The following is a 17,689-nucleotide window of genomic DNA, read 5'->3' as shown; positions in this document are numbered from 1 at the left end:
TACACTAAAACTAGTTAAAGTCATACTAAACCAAATTAGACATATATCTCTAAAATTTCACATTTAGACAGCTTGACATGAAACTAAAAAAATTAAGAGGCTACTACCTAAGACCAGAGATCATGTCTTATTTATCTTTGTTTTCCCACAACATTTTTCGGGTTCTTTATTCACAGTGTCATATTTATACTAATTTATCTGGTAGAAGTACAAACTGATAAAATTCGACAGTATGAATAAAGGACCTTAAAAATGTCATACAAGATTAACTCAAGTCCCAAGAAGTCGTGGCACTTTCCTGGTGACTCCATGCTTCCACTGTAGAAAGTATGGGTTTGATCCCTGGTTCCAAACAGGAAAAGGAGTCCGTCAAGGCTGTATATTGTCACCCTGATTATTTAACTTCTATGCAGAGAACATCACGAGAAACGCTGGGTTGGAGGAGGCACAAGCAGGAATCAAGATTGCCGGGAGAAACATCAATAACCTCAGATATGCAGATGACACCACCCTTATGGCAGAAAGTGAAGAGGAACTCAAAAGCCTCTTGATGAAAGTGAAAGAAGAGAGTGAAAAAGTTGGCTTAAAGCTCAACATTCAGAAAACAAAGATCATGGCATCTGGTCCCATCACTTCATGGGAAATAGTTGGGGAAACAGTGGAAATAGTGGCTGACTTTATTTTTCTGGGCTCCAAAATCACTGCAGATGGTGACTGTAGCCATGAAATTAAAAGACACTTACTCCTTTGAAGGAAAGTTATGACTAACCTAGACAGCATATTAAAAAGCAGAGACATTACTTTGCTGACAAAGGTCCATCTAGTCAAGGCTATGGTTTTTCCAGTGGCCATGTATGGATGTGAGAGTTGGACTGTGAAGAAGGCTGAGCACCGAAGAATTGATGCTTTTGAACTGTGGTGTTGGAGAAGACTCTTGAGAGTCCTTTGGACTGCAAGGAGACCCAACCAGTCTATCCTAAAGGAAGTCAGTCCTGAATATTCATGGGAAGGACTGATGCTAAAGCTGAAACTCCAATACTTTGGCCACCTCATGCGAAGAGTTGACTCATTGGAAAAGACTCTGATGCTGGGAGGGATTAGGGGCAGGAGGAGAAAGGGATGACAGAGGATGAGATGGCTGGATGGCATCACTGACTCGATGGACATGAGTCTGAGTGAACTCTGGGAGTTGGTGATGGACAGGGAAGCCTGGCGTGCTGTGATTCATGGGGTCGCAAAGAGTCGGAGACGACTGAGCGACTGAACTAAGTAAGTAAGAATGACAGAAAGCTATATTATAAAAGACAATGTTTACAAATAGTTATTAATGACATGTAAAAAGTCTAAGAAGGATGCTAAGTTGTATGTTCAAGCGTGATATTAACTATGTTAAAAATATGCACAGGATAAAACAAGAATGAAATAAATAAAAATGTTAAAATTGATTAACTTCAGAAATTTATTTCATTCTCAATATTTTTTTGAATTTTACTAATGTATTATACAGGTAAATTATTTAAACAATCAGAAAATAGCAAGAAATGCTTTAAAAGCCCCTCCCATTTAAAGTAAATTAGTAAATTTTTTTTATGATTTAGAAGTCACTGTACAACTTGTATGAATAATATTTACCTCATCATCAGCATCAGGAACTGATTCACATAAGGATGGTACCCACGCAAGAATATTGCAGTCTCTGCTACCACTGTAAAGTTCCTATAATACAGAAAACAAAGATGTGGTTGTGGGTCAGCTGAAAGCTGATGCCAATTTGAAATGAACAATTTTTTAAATGACTAATTCTTAGGTTAAATTAGATTAAATCTGTTTCTATTCCCCAAAGAAACTGGATTGATCCCCTTTTCTGTTTAAGAAATAGCAAAACTTCGTTTTGTATTTTAAAATAGTATTAGGATATATTAGAATTTGCTTACATGGTTAAAATTCACAGAAACCATCGCCGTAGTTTTTTTTTTTTTTAATCAATTGTATCCATATATTTCAAGTGACAAGAGAATAAAAAAATGGTTGCGTCAATAAGTGAACTTTAATAAAGGCTTTCAATGAAGAAACCATACGTTGTTGTTCAGTTGCTGAGTTGTGTCTGACTCTCTGCGACCTCATGGATGGTAGCACACCAGGGTCCTCTGTCCTCCACTATCAGAATTTGCTCAAATTCATGTCCATTGAGTTGGTGATGTTATCTAACCACTGCGTACTCTACTGCCCTCTTCTTTAGCTTTCAATCTTTCCCAGCATTCAGGATCTTTTCTAGTTAGTTGGCTCTTTGCATCAGGAGGCCAAAGTATTGGATCTTCAGCATCAGTCCTTCCAGTGACTATTCAGGGTTGATTTCCTTCAGGATTGACTGGTTTGATCTCCTTGCAGTCCAAGGGACTCTCAAGAGTCTTCTTCAGCACCACAATTTGAAAGCATCAATTTTTCAGTGCTCAGCATTTTTCATGGTCCAACTCTCACGTCCATACATGACTACTAGAAAAGCCATAGCTTTGACTATAAGGACCTTTGTGGGCAAAATGATGTCTCTCCCTTTTAATATGCTGTCTAGGTTTGTCATAGCTTTTCTTCCAAGGAGCAAGTGTCTTTTAATTTCATGGCTTTAATTTTAATTTGTCACTATCTGGAGTGATTTTAGAGTCCAGGTAAAGAAAATCTGATACTGCTTCCACTTTTCCCCTTTTATTTGCCATGAAGTGATGGAAGCGGATGCCATGATCTGTTTTTTTGAATGCTGAGTTTTAGGGCAGCTTTATTTACTCTCCTCTTTCACTCTCATCAAGAGGCTCTTTAGTTCTTTACTTTTCGCCACTAGAGTGGTATCATCTGCATATCTGAGGTTGTTGATATTTCTCCTAGCAATCTTGATTCCAGCTTGGGATTCATCCAGCCTGGCATTTCACATGATGTACCCTGCATATGGGCTTCTCTGGTGGCTCAGAGCGTAAAGCGTCTGCCTGCAATGCGGGAGACCTGGATTTGATCCCTGGGTCAGGAAGATCCCAGGGAGAAGGAAATGGTAACTCACTCTAGTACTCTTATCTGGAAAATCGCATGGATGGAAAAGCCTTGTAGGCTATAGTCCATGGGGTCGCAAAAAGCTGGACACGACTGAGCGACTTTACTTCTACTCTGTATATAAGTTAAATAAGCAAGGTGACAGTACACAGCCTTGTCGTACTCTTTTCCCAATTTGGAATGAGTCAGTTGTCAAGTCTGGTTCTAACTGTTGTTTCTTTACCTGCATACAAGTTTCTCAGGAGACAGGTAAGATGGTTTGGTACTCTCATCTCTGTAAGAATTCTCCACATTTTGTTGTGATCCACACAGTCAAAGGATTTAGCATAGTCAATGAAGCTGAAGTAGATGTATTTTTGGAACTCCCTTGCTTTCTCCATGATCCAACGAATGTTTGCAATTTGATCTCTGTTCCTCTGTCTTTTTTAAACCCAGCTTGTACATCTGGAAGTTCCTGGTTCACGTACTGCTGGAGCCATTAGCTTGAAGGATTTTGAACATAACTTTGCTAGTAAGTGAAATGAGTGCTTTGAACATTCTTTGTCATTGCCCTTCTTCAGGACTGGAATGAAAACTGAACTTTTCCAGATCGGTGTTCACTGCTGAGTTTTCCAAATTTTCTGACATATTGAGTGCAGCACTTTAACAGCAGCATCTTTTAGGATTTTAAATAGCTCAGCTTAATTCCATGACCTCCACTAACTTTGTTGGTAGTAATGTTTCTTAAGGCCCACTCGACTTCACACTCCAAGATGTCCAACCCTAGGTGAGTGACCACACAACTGCGGTTATCCACGTTATTAACAACTTTTTTGTATAGTTCTTCTGTGTATTCTTGCCACCTCTTCTTAATCTATTCTGCTTCTGTTAGGTCCTTACCATTTCTGTCCTTTATCGTGCCCATCCTTGCATGAAATGTTCCCTTGACATCTTCAATTTTCTTGAAAAGATCTCTAGTCTTACACATTCTATTGTTTTCCTCTATCTTTTTGCACTGTTCATTTAAGAAAGCTTTCCCATCTCTCTTTGCTATTCTGTAGAACTCTGCATTCTGTTGGATGTATTTTTTCATTTTTCCCTTGCCTTTTGCTTCTCTTCTTTCCTCAGCTATTTGTAAAGCCTCCTCAGGTAACTACTTTGCAGAAACCATAAGAGTTTCTAGCTAAAATAGGCCAGAAATTTAAAAAAAGTTTTATTTAGCTCAAAACTGCCTAACTAGCTGCTGAAGAGCATTAAGATTCATATGCCATGCTTGTTGAGAAGCTTATTACTTTATAAGCTTGGATTGATGCAGTCAATGGCAATGTCTTTATGGATATGGTGTCTGTACATGCTGAACAATGTTCATTCTTCTTCTGACAAAACTTCAGAAATATGTTATATTGGCTAGTACTGAAAATATTTCTATGGGGCAGTGAAATAGATACTCTCACATACAGAGGGTATAAACTGATATAATCCTTTCAGAGACTGAAATCTCTGTATGTGTCAGAAGTTTTTGTATACATTTCTAAGAAGTCATGCTAAAGACACATATGAAATTCAAGGTTATTATCACCAATATTGTATTTATAATAAAACAACAATTTCCCAAATATTATTGTCCAGGGTTATGATTTATATATAAATTTACGCTGCATTAATATGATATATTATATAGCCACTAAATTTGTTTTTGAAGAATATTTAATGACACTGGAAAATATTCATATTGTCAAGAGAAAGGAGCAGGATATAAACCAAATACAGAGTGAAAAGAAAAAAACAGGATGTAAAACACTATGTCAATTTTTTTAAAAGCTACTCAGCAAAGAATAAGGGCTAAAAAGAAAAATCAGCAAAACGTTAAAACTCTGACTGACTGTTTACTTTTCTCATAAATGTATTTCTACACAAATATTTCTAACACTACAACTTTCTTTCTGATCTGGTATTAAATTATTTATTTTTATTTTTATTCATCTCAAAAGCGATTTGAGGCATGGTAAAATCAGTATTTTTCTAAAAAAAATAAAAGTAAACGTTCTTGGTAAAGAGAAAATAAGATTATGAAGTAACTTATAGGGAATACAGATGTAAACAAAATTAAGTAAATTATGCAAGCAGATCCAATCAGTCCATTCTAAAGGAGATGGTCCCAGGCGTTCTTTGGAAGGAATGATACTAAAGCTGAAACTCCAGTACTTTGGCCACCTCAAAAACGTACTCCAGTACTCTGGGGAAGAGTTGACTCATTGGAAAAGACTCTGATGCTGGGAGGGATTGGGGGCAGGAGGAGAAGGGGACAACAGACGATGAGATGGCTGGATGGCCTCACCGACTCAATGGACGTGAGTCTGAGTGAACTCCGGGAGTTGGTGATGGACAGGGAGGCCTGGTGTGCTGCAATTCATGGGGTTGCAAAGAATCAGACACGACTGAGCGACTGAACTGAACTGACACATTAAAAAATTTCCTAAATGGAACAAAATTCTACAGACTATACTGTTTAAAATTTAGAATGTATGGTTACTGCGGATGGTACAAAGATATTTTCATATGCCCAGTGCTGTAGAGCAATTTAGTTCCTGAGAAGACAAGATTATATACTCAAGATAAACTAAGGTGAGGTAACCTTGTTTTCTCATGATTAAATGAATTTGGTGCTATATCTTTGCCAGGAATATCACATACACTTTGGCAATTTGACTAAGCTGATGCATGACAGTCTTGGTCAAGGTGAAATTATTTTATCTTTGTAATTAATATTTTGTAGGGTGCAAATTTGAGACTATGTAAGTATTCCATTCCTCATCAGACTTGAAAGTTATTAGGTTAATTACTAGTAGCAGAATGGATTCAGGGATCCCTATTCTAGTCAATAGAAAATAATCAACTATTATCATTATTTATTCTGATGTTGGATATATCTTCACATTTTTATATTTATAGCAGAATTACTATAAACATCAATTTTATTTTCAGATAGCGAGTTTTTGTGTAATATATAATTGGTAAAAGGGTTCTGCTGCTAAATGGATGCAAAAGCACTGCTCTTTTATAATTTAGATTTATAATTCTCTTCCTTTTCAGAAGTCATACTAGATGGAATGGGATAAAAGCTGGAAGCTTTCTGATATAATAAAGTAATTAAAATCTTTCTTAGTACATAGCACATACAGAAATGGTATTTGTCAAGAGGCAATTGGCCTCAGCTTTCTGGCTAGACCTGTTCCAGCCATTTCAGGGACTGAGAGGAATCAATTATCTTTACTTACTTTTAATCTGTTCTAATCCATTCTTCACTCACTTTCAGTCCAATCTTCCTAGCAGGATATGGTGGAAAGCAATAGCTGGTAGTCAGAATACTTGAATTAAAATCGTGGCTTTGTCTCTAATGGCTCTGGATAAGAAAAGTACTGTATTCTATAAATTTATTTGAATGGATAATCACCCTCTGTCAATCTACTTGCAGATTTGAGGCAAGTTATATCACCCCCTGGTTGCCTTAGTACTATTTTCCCAGAAGTAACACTAAAAATAGTTAATAAGTAGTCATCAAGACAGTAGCCAATCAGAAGAGATATTATTGGACACAGAGTAGAAGCAGGGTTTTAAAGGTCCCACTTAGTTACTGGGTTGAAGTGAGGTCTAGGAGGCTCCAAGAAATAAGGTGAAGCTGGAGGTCATGTAAGGGGCTTAGTACAAAAGCTATGTAACAAACTAAAGGATATGTGTTTGAGTATTTTAATAACGAATACTGCCATATAGATGTGTGCTAGCTGAAAATCCCAGGGACAGGGGAGCCTGGTGGGCTGCTGTCTATGGGGTCGCATAGAGTCAGACACAACTGAAGCAACTTAGCAGCAGCAGCTGAAAACTAGCCCTGTATATCTTACTTCACAGTGTCAGACACAGATTAAGTAATACCTATTAATGAGTGACTGAACAGGTGATAAAGTCCCTCCAAGTAATAACTCATGGACGGAGGAGCCTGGTAGGCTACAGTCCATGGGGTCGCGAAGAGTTGGACACAACTGAGTGACTTCACTTTCACGCATTGGAGAAGGAAATGGCACTCCAGTATTCTTGCCTGGAGAACCCAGGGACAGAGGAGCCTGGTGGGCTGCCATCTATGGGGTCACACAGAGTCGGATATGACCGAAGCGACTTAGCAGCAGCAGCAATAACCCATAATTTTCATTCTTTTGGTATTTAATTTTTATAAGCCTCATTTTCCTCATCTACAATGCAGGGAAAATCCCAACAATCTCGCTACACTTAAGAATCACTTAAAGGAGCATATGAGATAATCTATGCAAAAGTTCTATGGAGAAAACACTCTGTTCCATTGGTGAGACTAAAGAGAAAGATTAAGATATTAAAAAAACAAAACCCATAGGTTTTGGCAAGCTAGCTACCCAAACATTTTAAATTCCCTTAAGTATCATTCTTACCTGGAAATTAGACTGAAATACACAGCAGTCAACAGTTTTATAGTGTCCCTTAAGCATAGTTATCTGTTCTCCAGAGTAAATTGTATAAACAGCAATGGTGCTACCATATGGTACAAAAACAAATTCTGAACTGCAGCCAGAGGAGACAGTGAATTTCAATCCTTTTCTACTATCATTATATACTTTTCCATAGTTGACCTGCAGGATGTAAAAGCATAAAGTTACTTAAATATGAATTAAAAAGACAATAAAGATAACTATTTACTTAAAATATTATACTATAGAAACAGCTCCAGAAAATCTAAAGAAAATGATCAGTGTCCTAATAGGAACAAGGACCAATGACATACATGTACATTTTGCATACAAAGGAAGTACAAATACTAAAATGACCCACAAAAACAAATGTTCACATTTCAATCTTGATAGAAATAAAAATGCAAATTAAGGTAACCTTGAAAAATCATTTTTGACCATTTAGCAAAAATTTTAATAAACCATTAAGACACTCAATATTAGTTAGTACAAGTGAGGAAAATATGTAGATGGCACTGTAATTTGGTCATCCCTTCTAAAAGGCCAAATGGTTTATTATGCAACAAAATATAAAGTATACCTTAATATTAACACATATGTATATAGAAATACATTTCTGGAGAGAGAATAACTTTCTTTTTATACATATGTAAAATACATATAACATAAAATTTATATATAAATATACATGTAACAAAATTTAAATATATAGTATAAAGAAAAAAATTCATATAACATAAAATTTGCCATCTTAACCATATTTAAGTATACAGTTCAGTGACATTAGGGATTTCCAGATGGCTTAGTGGTAAAGAATCCATCTGCCAATATAGGAAACGCAAGAGATGTGGGTTTGATCCCTGGGTCAGAGAGATCCCTTGGAGGAGGAAAGGACAATCCACTCCAGTATTCTTGCCAGGATAATCTCATGGACAGAGGAGCCTGGCGGGCTACTGTCTCTGGGGTCACAAAAAGTCCTACACGACTGACACTCATCAATGACATAAAGTATATTTACATTGCTGGGCAACCAGCACTGCCATCCATTTTCTATCTTGCAAAACTGAAATTCTGTACCCATTAAACAACAAAGATATTCTTACTCCTTGACCTAGTAACTATTACTGGGAATTCATCTTAGGCTAATAATTAAACAGCAAAAAGGTATATGCCCAGAGGAATTCAATGTGGCCTTATCTAGAATGGCAAAGTAATTGAGAACAGATGTAAATTCCTAAGAGTATTATATTCATTTTAGCTTATATAGCAGTTAAAAATTATACGTTTGAAATTATGTAGAAAATAGAAATAAAAGTATAAAAAGAAAAGAACACAAATAGTATATATACTCTAGTTGCAGCTTTATATAAAAAATTATATATTTGCAACAAAATAATAATTCTGCATCTGTACACCAAAGTTGCAAGCCCAACAATATCAGCATCACCTGCACAATTAGAAACAGAATTCCAGACCCCATCCCAACCTACTGAACTACAATCTTCATTTTAACAAGATCCCCAGATGATCTGTAAGTCCATCAAAGTCTGAGAAGCTTTGGGCTAAAGATATTGACAGGTTTACTTTCTGCTGATAATTTAGATAAGCAGCTTAAGGTAAGTATAAAACCAGTATCTAATGATCTGAGAATTATGAGTGAGATCACCAAAATCTCCCTTCAATATGGCTAATACTGGAGTTTAAACAGTGAGTGATTTGCCTTTTTCTCTTTTTCTAAAGGTTGGGTGGGAGTGGTGTACGTGTGTGTGTGTGTGTGTGTGTGTGCATCTGTATGTGTAAGGCTCAAAGGGATATGCAATGGTAATTATGGATACTACACTCGGCTTATGCACCATTGAGATTTACATGTGACAGAAATGAACACATGTATTCAGCAATCCCACCGAAGGAGTGGTATGCTGCTGCTCCTGCTAAGTCGCTTCAGTCAAGTCTGACTCTGTGCGACCCCACTGATGGCAGCCCACCAGGCTCCCCCATCCCTGGGATTCTCCAGGCAAGTGTATAGTGAATTGCTAGAACGTTAAACTTAAAATCAGTAGATTTGGGTTTCTGAAACCAACTCCCCCCCTACCTTTTTTTTTGCCTCTTATGAGTAATGAATGACTTAACTTCTGAGTTTCATTCTTCTAATATATTAAAAGGAAATAACACTGTTTACCAAAGATTGTGAAAAATAAAAAGAAATAATGCATTAGAGAAAACCTAGGATACGAAAGTATTCAGTGAGTCCCTAGATTTATTAATTCTTATATATTTAAAAGTATAACATTCCCCCACTTGTGTATTTTGATCCTTCATGTACAACAATCTGTAGAATAACATCAGGGTGGGAGGATGGAGAAAAAACACAACTAGCAGAAAAAAAAATCTCAACTAGCAATTTTCTGTTCCTCCTAGAAAAATTATGAACTGTTAGACTGTAATGGTCTTATTCATACATCAGAACACCTATCTACAAAACTTATGTTCTTTCCATTATACCACATTCCATCCCAAATGTGAACTGGAAAGTGTTCAATGAGCTATAAATACTGAACTAGCTCACTAACTTCTGTCTGTGTTTTTAGGTGCTCCCCCTGCAATCCATCTTGCAACTTACTGTCCTATTAATCTTGGTAACTCACTGTTGTGATCAAATCACCTTTGGGCTCTAAACTATCAATACCTTTTCAATGTCTATGGAATGAAGTTCTAATAACAGATTAAGGGAAGGAAAGATCTACCATTTACTAAGTGCTCAGTGTCACACACTGTGCTAGGTGATTATCTAAGCTCCCCATTTTATAAGTATTTACCATAAAAAGCAGTGTGTGACAAATATACTATATATTATTATGAAAGTAAGTGAAGAAGAACTAAAGAGCCTCTTGATGAAAGTGAAAGAGGAGAGTGAAAACATTGGCTTAAAGCTCAACTTTCAGAAAACAAAGATCATGGAATCTGGTCCCATCACTTCATGGGAAATAGATGGGGAAACAGAGGAAACAATGACAGACTTTATTTCTGGGGGCTCCAAAATCACTGCAGATGGTGACTGCAGCCATGAAATTAAGACTCTTACTCCTTGGAAGGAAAGTTATGACCAACCTAGACAGCATACTAAAAAGCACAGACATTACTTGGACAACAAAGGTCCGTCTAGTCAAGGCTATGGTTTTTCCAGTAGTCATGTATGGATGTGAGAGTTGGACTGTGAAGAAAGCTGAGCACCAAAGAATTGATGCTTTTGAACTGTGGTGTTGGAGAAGACTCTTGAGAGTCTCTTGGACTGTAGGGAGATCCAACCAGTCCATCCTAAAGGAGATCAGTCCTGGGTGTTCTTTGGAAGGACTGATGTTGAAGCTGAAACTCTAATACTTTGGCCACCTGATGCGAAGAGCTGACTCATTGGAAAAGACCCCGATGCTGGGAGGGATTGAGGGCAGGAGGAGAAGGGGACGACAGAGGATGAGATGGCTGGATGGCATCACTGACTCAATGGACATGAGTTTGGGTAGGCTCCAGGAGTTGGTGATGGACAGGGAGGCCTGGTGTGCTGCGGCTCATGGGGTCGCAAAGAGTTGGACACGACTAAGTGACTGAACTGAACTGAACTGAACTGAATTGAATAACAGGCTACTTTGGGTTATGATGTCTTCAAGTAGGTATGTACAGGCTTTGAAAAGATTTTGATGGGGAGGAAAATTTCATAGATGTTGGACAGGATGATGGCAAATACAATTCCCTATGTTATGAATTCCTTTTATTGTCCCAGAAATACATACATCTTGTCACTGAGTAAATACCTGCAGTGATGCAGTGACTCTGTCATAAGGCAGCTCATTTTACTGTCAAACAACTATCAGCATAATTAATGACAGGTGAGGAAGAACCCCTGGAGAAGAAAATGGCAAACCATTCCAGTAATCCTGCCTGGAGAATTCCATGGACAGAGAAGCCTGGCGAGCTCCTACTCTTAAAGAGTTGGACATGACTGAGCAAATAACACTTTCACTTTTCAACATTTACTGAATGTTAACATTTGAAGTAAGTATCAAACAATGTGAACTAAATATTTTACATGTATTATTTCATGTAATATGCGAAACAATACTATGAGACAGGCGGCATTATTAAACAAAAAGAAAACACTTAGAAAGGTTAAGTATCTCAAGCAAGGTCTCTTGGCTAGTAAATGACAGAATCAGAAACTAATCTAGGTTACAGTAATCAGAAAGTATGGTACTACACTGTTGTAAATTATTTTTCTTTCATTCCACTAAGTGATGATCACAATCTACTGTAATATAAGTGAGCACTAGGTACTAAGGAATCATGTAAGCTAAACTAGAGGAGTTAAAGAGAGGTTGTGCCTGAGATGAACTTTGAAAGCTGAGAAGCAGCTAGCACAGAAGAAGAGAGTATTCTAAAGCAAGGGCAGCAGCGGTCTATGCAGCAGAATGGAAGGGTGAGAAAGCCGGGCATATTTAAGACCTCTAAGTAACTCAATAGGGCTAAGGACAGGGAAAAAATGGGGAAGTGGCAGGACATGACGATACAAAGCCGGTGAGTTAGAAGAACCAGCTTACGAAGGCCTTGTGGACAATAGGCAAAAACATTCAGTTTTAATGACCTGAAAGTGTACTGACGAAACACTGAAAGACTTTCACTGGGAGTTGAGTTTGGGGAAAGTTAGAAGGACTTAGAGTAATTAAAGAGAGCAATCCTGAGAGTCCAGAGGAAGGCTGGAAGGGAAGACAACTATGAAAAAAATTAAGAAGAAATAATTAACAGGACCTGTAATTTGACTTAATTAGGAAGGTGGGCTTTAGGGAGGGAAGAATAAAGGACAGACTCCCAGTTTCTAGACATCGGTAACTGGGTAAATGATAACATCAGAAACTAAAACAGTAAATACCAGAATAGTTATTTAAAAATTTTGTTGTTGTGCCAAATGCTATCTCTCTGTGAATTTTGACTGTGGGTATGTGTTCTGTACTCCAAGGCAATGGTCTCCAGAGTGCAGCTGGCACCTCAAGGAGTCTGTAAGATGATCCATTATGGTGTGAGAGGAAAATGTGAGAATTTCTGTTTCTTTTTAACTAAAAAAAAAATAAGAAAATAAGCTTTAATAAAATATATAGATTCACAACACTCCTCCCCCTCCTCCTCCTAAGCTGCTTCAGTTGTGCCCGACTGTGCGATCCCACAGACAGCTGCCCACCAGGCTCCTCTGTCCCTGGGATTCTCCAGGCAAGAATATTAGGTGTATATAATTTACAAATAATTATATATACATCAGAAGCATGTATTTACACATTTTTCTCAAAACAGTAAGGGTACTACTCAGCAGGCAGCACCCTACAATGAAGATGGTTATCATTTATGATATGCCTATTACTCAGCAGGTTATGGTCCAACTCTTTACCTACTTCTATTCTGCCCTTAAAATGACTGTTTAGGTACATAATAATCCAAAATCACTGCAGATGGTGATTGCAGCCATGAAATTTTGACGCTTACTCCTTGGAAGGAAAGTTATGACCAACCGAGATAGCATACTAAAAAGCAGAGACATTACTTTGCCAACAAAGGTCCATCTAGTCCAGGCTATGGTTTTTCCAGTGGTCATGTATGGATGTGAGAGTTGGACTGTGAAGAAAGCTGAGTGCCGAAGAATCGATGCTTTTGAACTGTGGTGTTGGAGAAGACTCTTGAGAGTCCTTTGGACTGCAAGGATATCCAACCAGTCCATCCTAAAGGAGATCAGTCCTGGATGTTCACTGGAAGAACTGGCGCTGAAGTTGAAACACCAATACTTTGGCCACCTGATGCAAAGAGTTTACTCACTGGAAAAAGACCCTGATGCTGGGAGGGATTGGGGGCAGGAAGAAAAGGGGACGACAGAGGATGAGATGGCTGGATGGCATCACCGACTCGATGGACATGAGTTTGGGTAAACTCTGGGAGTTGGTGTTGGACAGGGAGGCCTGGCGTGCTGCGATTCATGGGGTCACAGAGTCAGACGCGACTGAGCGACTAAACTGAATCCTGATTTACAAGAATGGAGACATTGAAACTGACCATAGTCCTTCATAAACTCACATTAAATAAATTGACTAATATCTCCAAGTTACTAAATGGCAAGACTGGAATTTATTTACTATTCTGTCTGACAGCCCATTAAATGTTTAAAGACAGTGTTTTCCCTGAGAATTACTTTACTGGGATAAGTGTCTCAATTCTTTTAAGTGTCTTTGTAGGTGAGTTTCTGTGCCACTGTAGTATTTTTACATCAATGGCTTTTTCTTTGATCAAGTCCTTTTTAAAATGTATTATCCATTATAATGGCTTCTCTGGTGGCTCAGACAGTAAAGAATCCACCTGCAATGCAAGAGACCCGGGTTTAATCTCTGGTTTGGAAAGGTCCTCTGGAGAAGGGAATGGCTACTCAATCCAGTATTCTTGCCTGGAGAATTTCATGAACAGAGGAGCCTGGTGGGCTACAGTCCATGGGGTAACAAAGAGTTAGACATGACTGAGCAACTAACATACATCCATCATAAATACACTGTTCAAAATATGGACTTCTAGCAAAAATCCATAGAGTATGAGTATCACCTTCAAGAAGGAGAGAAAAATGGAATAAAATCACATTAACAATTTATGTATATACTCACTACCATTTATATCTGTCACATTCACCTTTGATGCAGATGTCAACTTACTTTTCCAAAGTGACACTGTCACTTCTCCACTCAAAAGCCTTGAGCAGCTTTCCATTTCACCCACAAAAAAAGCTAAAGCCCTTATAAAGGGCTGCAAGCCATAAGCTCTGGTATACTGTTCCTCATCTCCTATTACTGTCTCCTTTGCTTACTCTAGTCTAACACAAGAGCCACATACATGCTCCTTGGGTATGCCAAGCATGCTTCTGCCTCAAGGTCTTTGTACTTTCTTCCTTCTTCCTGGAATGCTTTCCCTCCCAGAAGTTGGATGTGACTCACTCCTTCATTTTCTTGAGGTCAGATGTCATCTTCTGAGTGAGACCTAGCTTGACTGCCCTATATAAAACATCACCCCAACTTCCCAGTATTTTCTATGCTCCTTTTCTTGCTTTGCTTTTCTTCACAGAACTTGCTGTGCTGTGCTGTGCTGTGCTGAGCTGCTCAGTCATGTCAGACTCTTTGCAACCCCATGGACTGTAGCCTGCCGGACTCCTCTGTCCACGGGAATTCTCCAGGCAAGAATACTGGAATGGGTTGCCATCACCTCCTCCAGGGGATCTTCCTAACCCAGGGGCTGAACCCAGGTCTCCTGCATTGTAAGCGGACTCTACCATCCAAGCCACCAGGGAAGCCCCTTCATAGCACTCATCGCACGTAATATATATTTTACCAATCCATCTATCTACCCGTTGCTTGAATGATGGATGTCTTTCTTTCTCTCCCTGGAAGGTAAGCTCCACAAGGATAGAACTTTTCTATGTTTGTCTACTGCTGTATAGTACTGCCTGGCACACAGGAAGTACTCTGTAAATACTTATTAAACAAATGAATACAACGAGAAAAGGAAGGAATGACCTAATTAGGGGCATGTACAATATAACGAACAAGAGAGTCTAAATGAGACCTCACAATGCCTGTTATTTTCAGCCTGGGACATGACGGAGACACATTTCATAAAGAATAAGAGGGATTAGCAAACTCTAAAGTAATCTAGCACAAACAATTCTGACTTTAAAGTTAGTTTTTAATAATAAAAGTAATACACAGAATATCTAAGAGAGGATTAGCTAGAATGGATAAAAGAAAGGAATATTATTTAACATTAATATGAACCTTAAGGTAGTTAATAAATGCTTCAAGGGGTCTAGGTATAATCACCATTATGGTAACAGTGGAATCTAGAGTCACTCTGTTGTTTCCTAGCTATGTAAACTCAGGCAAGTTACCCAATTTTATGTCTTATTTTACTCATGTGTAAAATAGATATTATAATAATATTATAAGAAGCTTCAGAGTGTTGATGTGGTCATTAAATAAGACCATATATAGCCTGGCCTATACAGTAAAAGATAATTTTTATTAGCATAGTAAATAGGATATAAGTGCCTGATAAATATTAGCTGTTAGTATTATCACCAAATTTAAAACTTTTGGAAGCCTATTCTGAAAGTTACTAAAAGAAAAGGTACATTTGGTAAGGACCATAACATAAAAATTTATTAAAGTACTAAAAATTAATTACCACAGAAGAATTTAGCACTTTCATGGAAAGGCTGTGGGGAAAAGGGGAACCACACTGCTGGTGAGAATGTACACTGGTGCAGCCACAATGTAAAACAGCATGGCTGTTCCTTAACAAACGGAAAATAGAGTTATCATACGATCCAGTAACCCCACTCCTAGCCATATATCTGGAAAAGAAGAAAATGCTAATTCAAAAAGATACACAGACCCCAATAGTCATAGCTTAACTATTTATAGTAAGACACCGAAGTAAACTAAATGTCCACTGACAGATGAATGGATAAAGAACATGTGAGATATACACACACCCACACACACACTAGAATATTACTCAGCCATAAAAAAAAAAAAGCCATTTGCAGCAGCAAGGATGAACCTAGAGATGATCATACTAAGTGAAGTGAGTCAAAGATAAATATTATATGCTATCATTTACATGTGAGTTCTAAAAAATTATACAGATTAACTTATTTACAAAACAGAAACAGACCCACAGATACAGAAAACAAAGTCATGGTTACCAAAGAGAGGGTGAGGTGGGGTGGGGTGGGGCAGAAATATTAGAGGTATGGGATTAATAGATGTTGTTAACAGATTGATAGATACACACTACCATATATAGAACATATAAACAACAAGGATTTACTATATAGCACAGGGTACTATGTACAATATCTTATAATAACCTATAAAGGAAAAGAATTGAAAAAATAGATATATACAGATATATACATATGTTTAAGTGAATCACTTTGCAGTATACCTGAAACTAACACAAAATTGAAATAAACTACAGTTCAATTAAAAAAAAAAAGAATATAGCACTTTTAGAACACATCTACGCCAGTATTAAAAGTGCCATACATTTTGCATTCATTTTATAACAATTCATATTATAACATTCATTTTGGATTTTCTTACAAGTCAGATGCAGTACAAAATTTGACTATTTAACTATATAGCTTTAATTTATATCAGTTGTTCTCAATCTTTTATTCTTCGTCAACATACTTAAGAGACATGGCACATTCCCACTATGCACAGGGGCTCAGTAGAGCAGTGATTCCCCACTAAGTGAGGAGAGTGTGGTGGGGGTAAGGTGGAGCGGATTGTCCGGAGTTGAGAATTACTAGTTCACTAATAGAAAAATAGTATAAAATGAAAGCTATGATTCAGAGGCAAGAAACAAAGTTAAATCTACAGAAAAACACCGAGTGTATGTCACAGATCCATTTCTTTAATGTACATCCAAAAGGTTCAAAGTACTTAAAAAGGTCTTACTAGTGTATTTTCTCCATTGGAACTATTCCAGAGCCTCATTCGATTATCTGTGCCAACAGTGAGTAGGTGAAGACCGTCACTTGTAAAACATAAGCCGTTAACCTTTCCATTATGAGCAGTGTTTGCTGCAATGAAAAACACAATTCAGATTATCTCTTCTTATAAATTCAACAAAGGTAATGCTTGATGACATAGCTATTAAATATATTAAACACATTAAGGACATAATGTCCTTTAAACACAGTAAAGAACAATTATCTGAACTAGGTAAAATACGTAAGTTGATTATATTTAAAATTATTTAAATATATACATATGTTTAAGTGAATCACTTTGCTGTACACCTGAAACTAACACAAAATTGAAATAAACTACATTTCAATTAAAAAAAAAGAATCCTTTCAATTATTTGAATATGATAAGCTATACAATTAGAACCATAATAATAGAGGAAAACCAAATGGAAAAAATGTTGCCAAATAAAATTTTTCAAGAAGTAAGCTGTGCTATTCAGTTCAGTAGCTAAGTCGTGTCCAACTCTTTGCGACCCCATGAATCACAGCACACCAGACCTCCTTGTTCGTCACCAACTCCCGGAGTTCACTCAAACTCACGTCCATCAAGTCGGTGATGCCATCCAGTCATCTC

The 17,689-nt window shown here is 37.5% G+C and overlaps 1 protein-coding gene across 3 annotated transcripts in view; it reads right to left on the bottom strand.

Moving 5' to 3' along the window:
• The window catches only part of ERCC8 (ERCC excision repair 8, CSA ubiquitin ligase complex subunit), a 53,404-nt gene that overhangs the window by 6,750 nt on the left and 28,965 nt on the right, over positions 1-17,689 (bottom strand). For all 3 annotated transcript variants that reach the window (XM_005694670.3, XM_005694672.3, XM_018065658.1), the window contains 3 exons: positions 17,042-17,166; positions 7,473-7,670; positions 1,633-1,716 (listed from right to left, as the gene is read on the bottom strand). In XM_005694670.3, the coding sequence (XP_005694727.1) occupies positions 1,633-1,716; positions 7,473-7,670; positions 17,042-17,166 (407 nt within the window). The remainder of the gene's footprint in view (positions 1-1,632; positions 1,717-7,472; positions 7,671-17,041; positions 17,167-17,689) is intronic.

The sequence above is a fragment of the Capra hircus genome, chromosome 20 (genome assembly GCF_001704415.2).
Source record: "Capra hircus breed San Clemente chromosome 20, ASM170441v1, whole genome shotgun sequence".
Taxonomy (NCBI): domain Eukaryota; kingdom Metazoa; phylum Chordata; class Mammalia; order Artiodactyla; family Bovidae; genus Capra; species Capra hircus.
The sequence above is the reverse complement of the archived record's forward strand: the minus strand, read 5'-3'. Positions and strand labels throughout refer to the sequence as shown.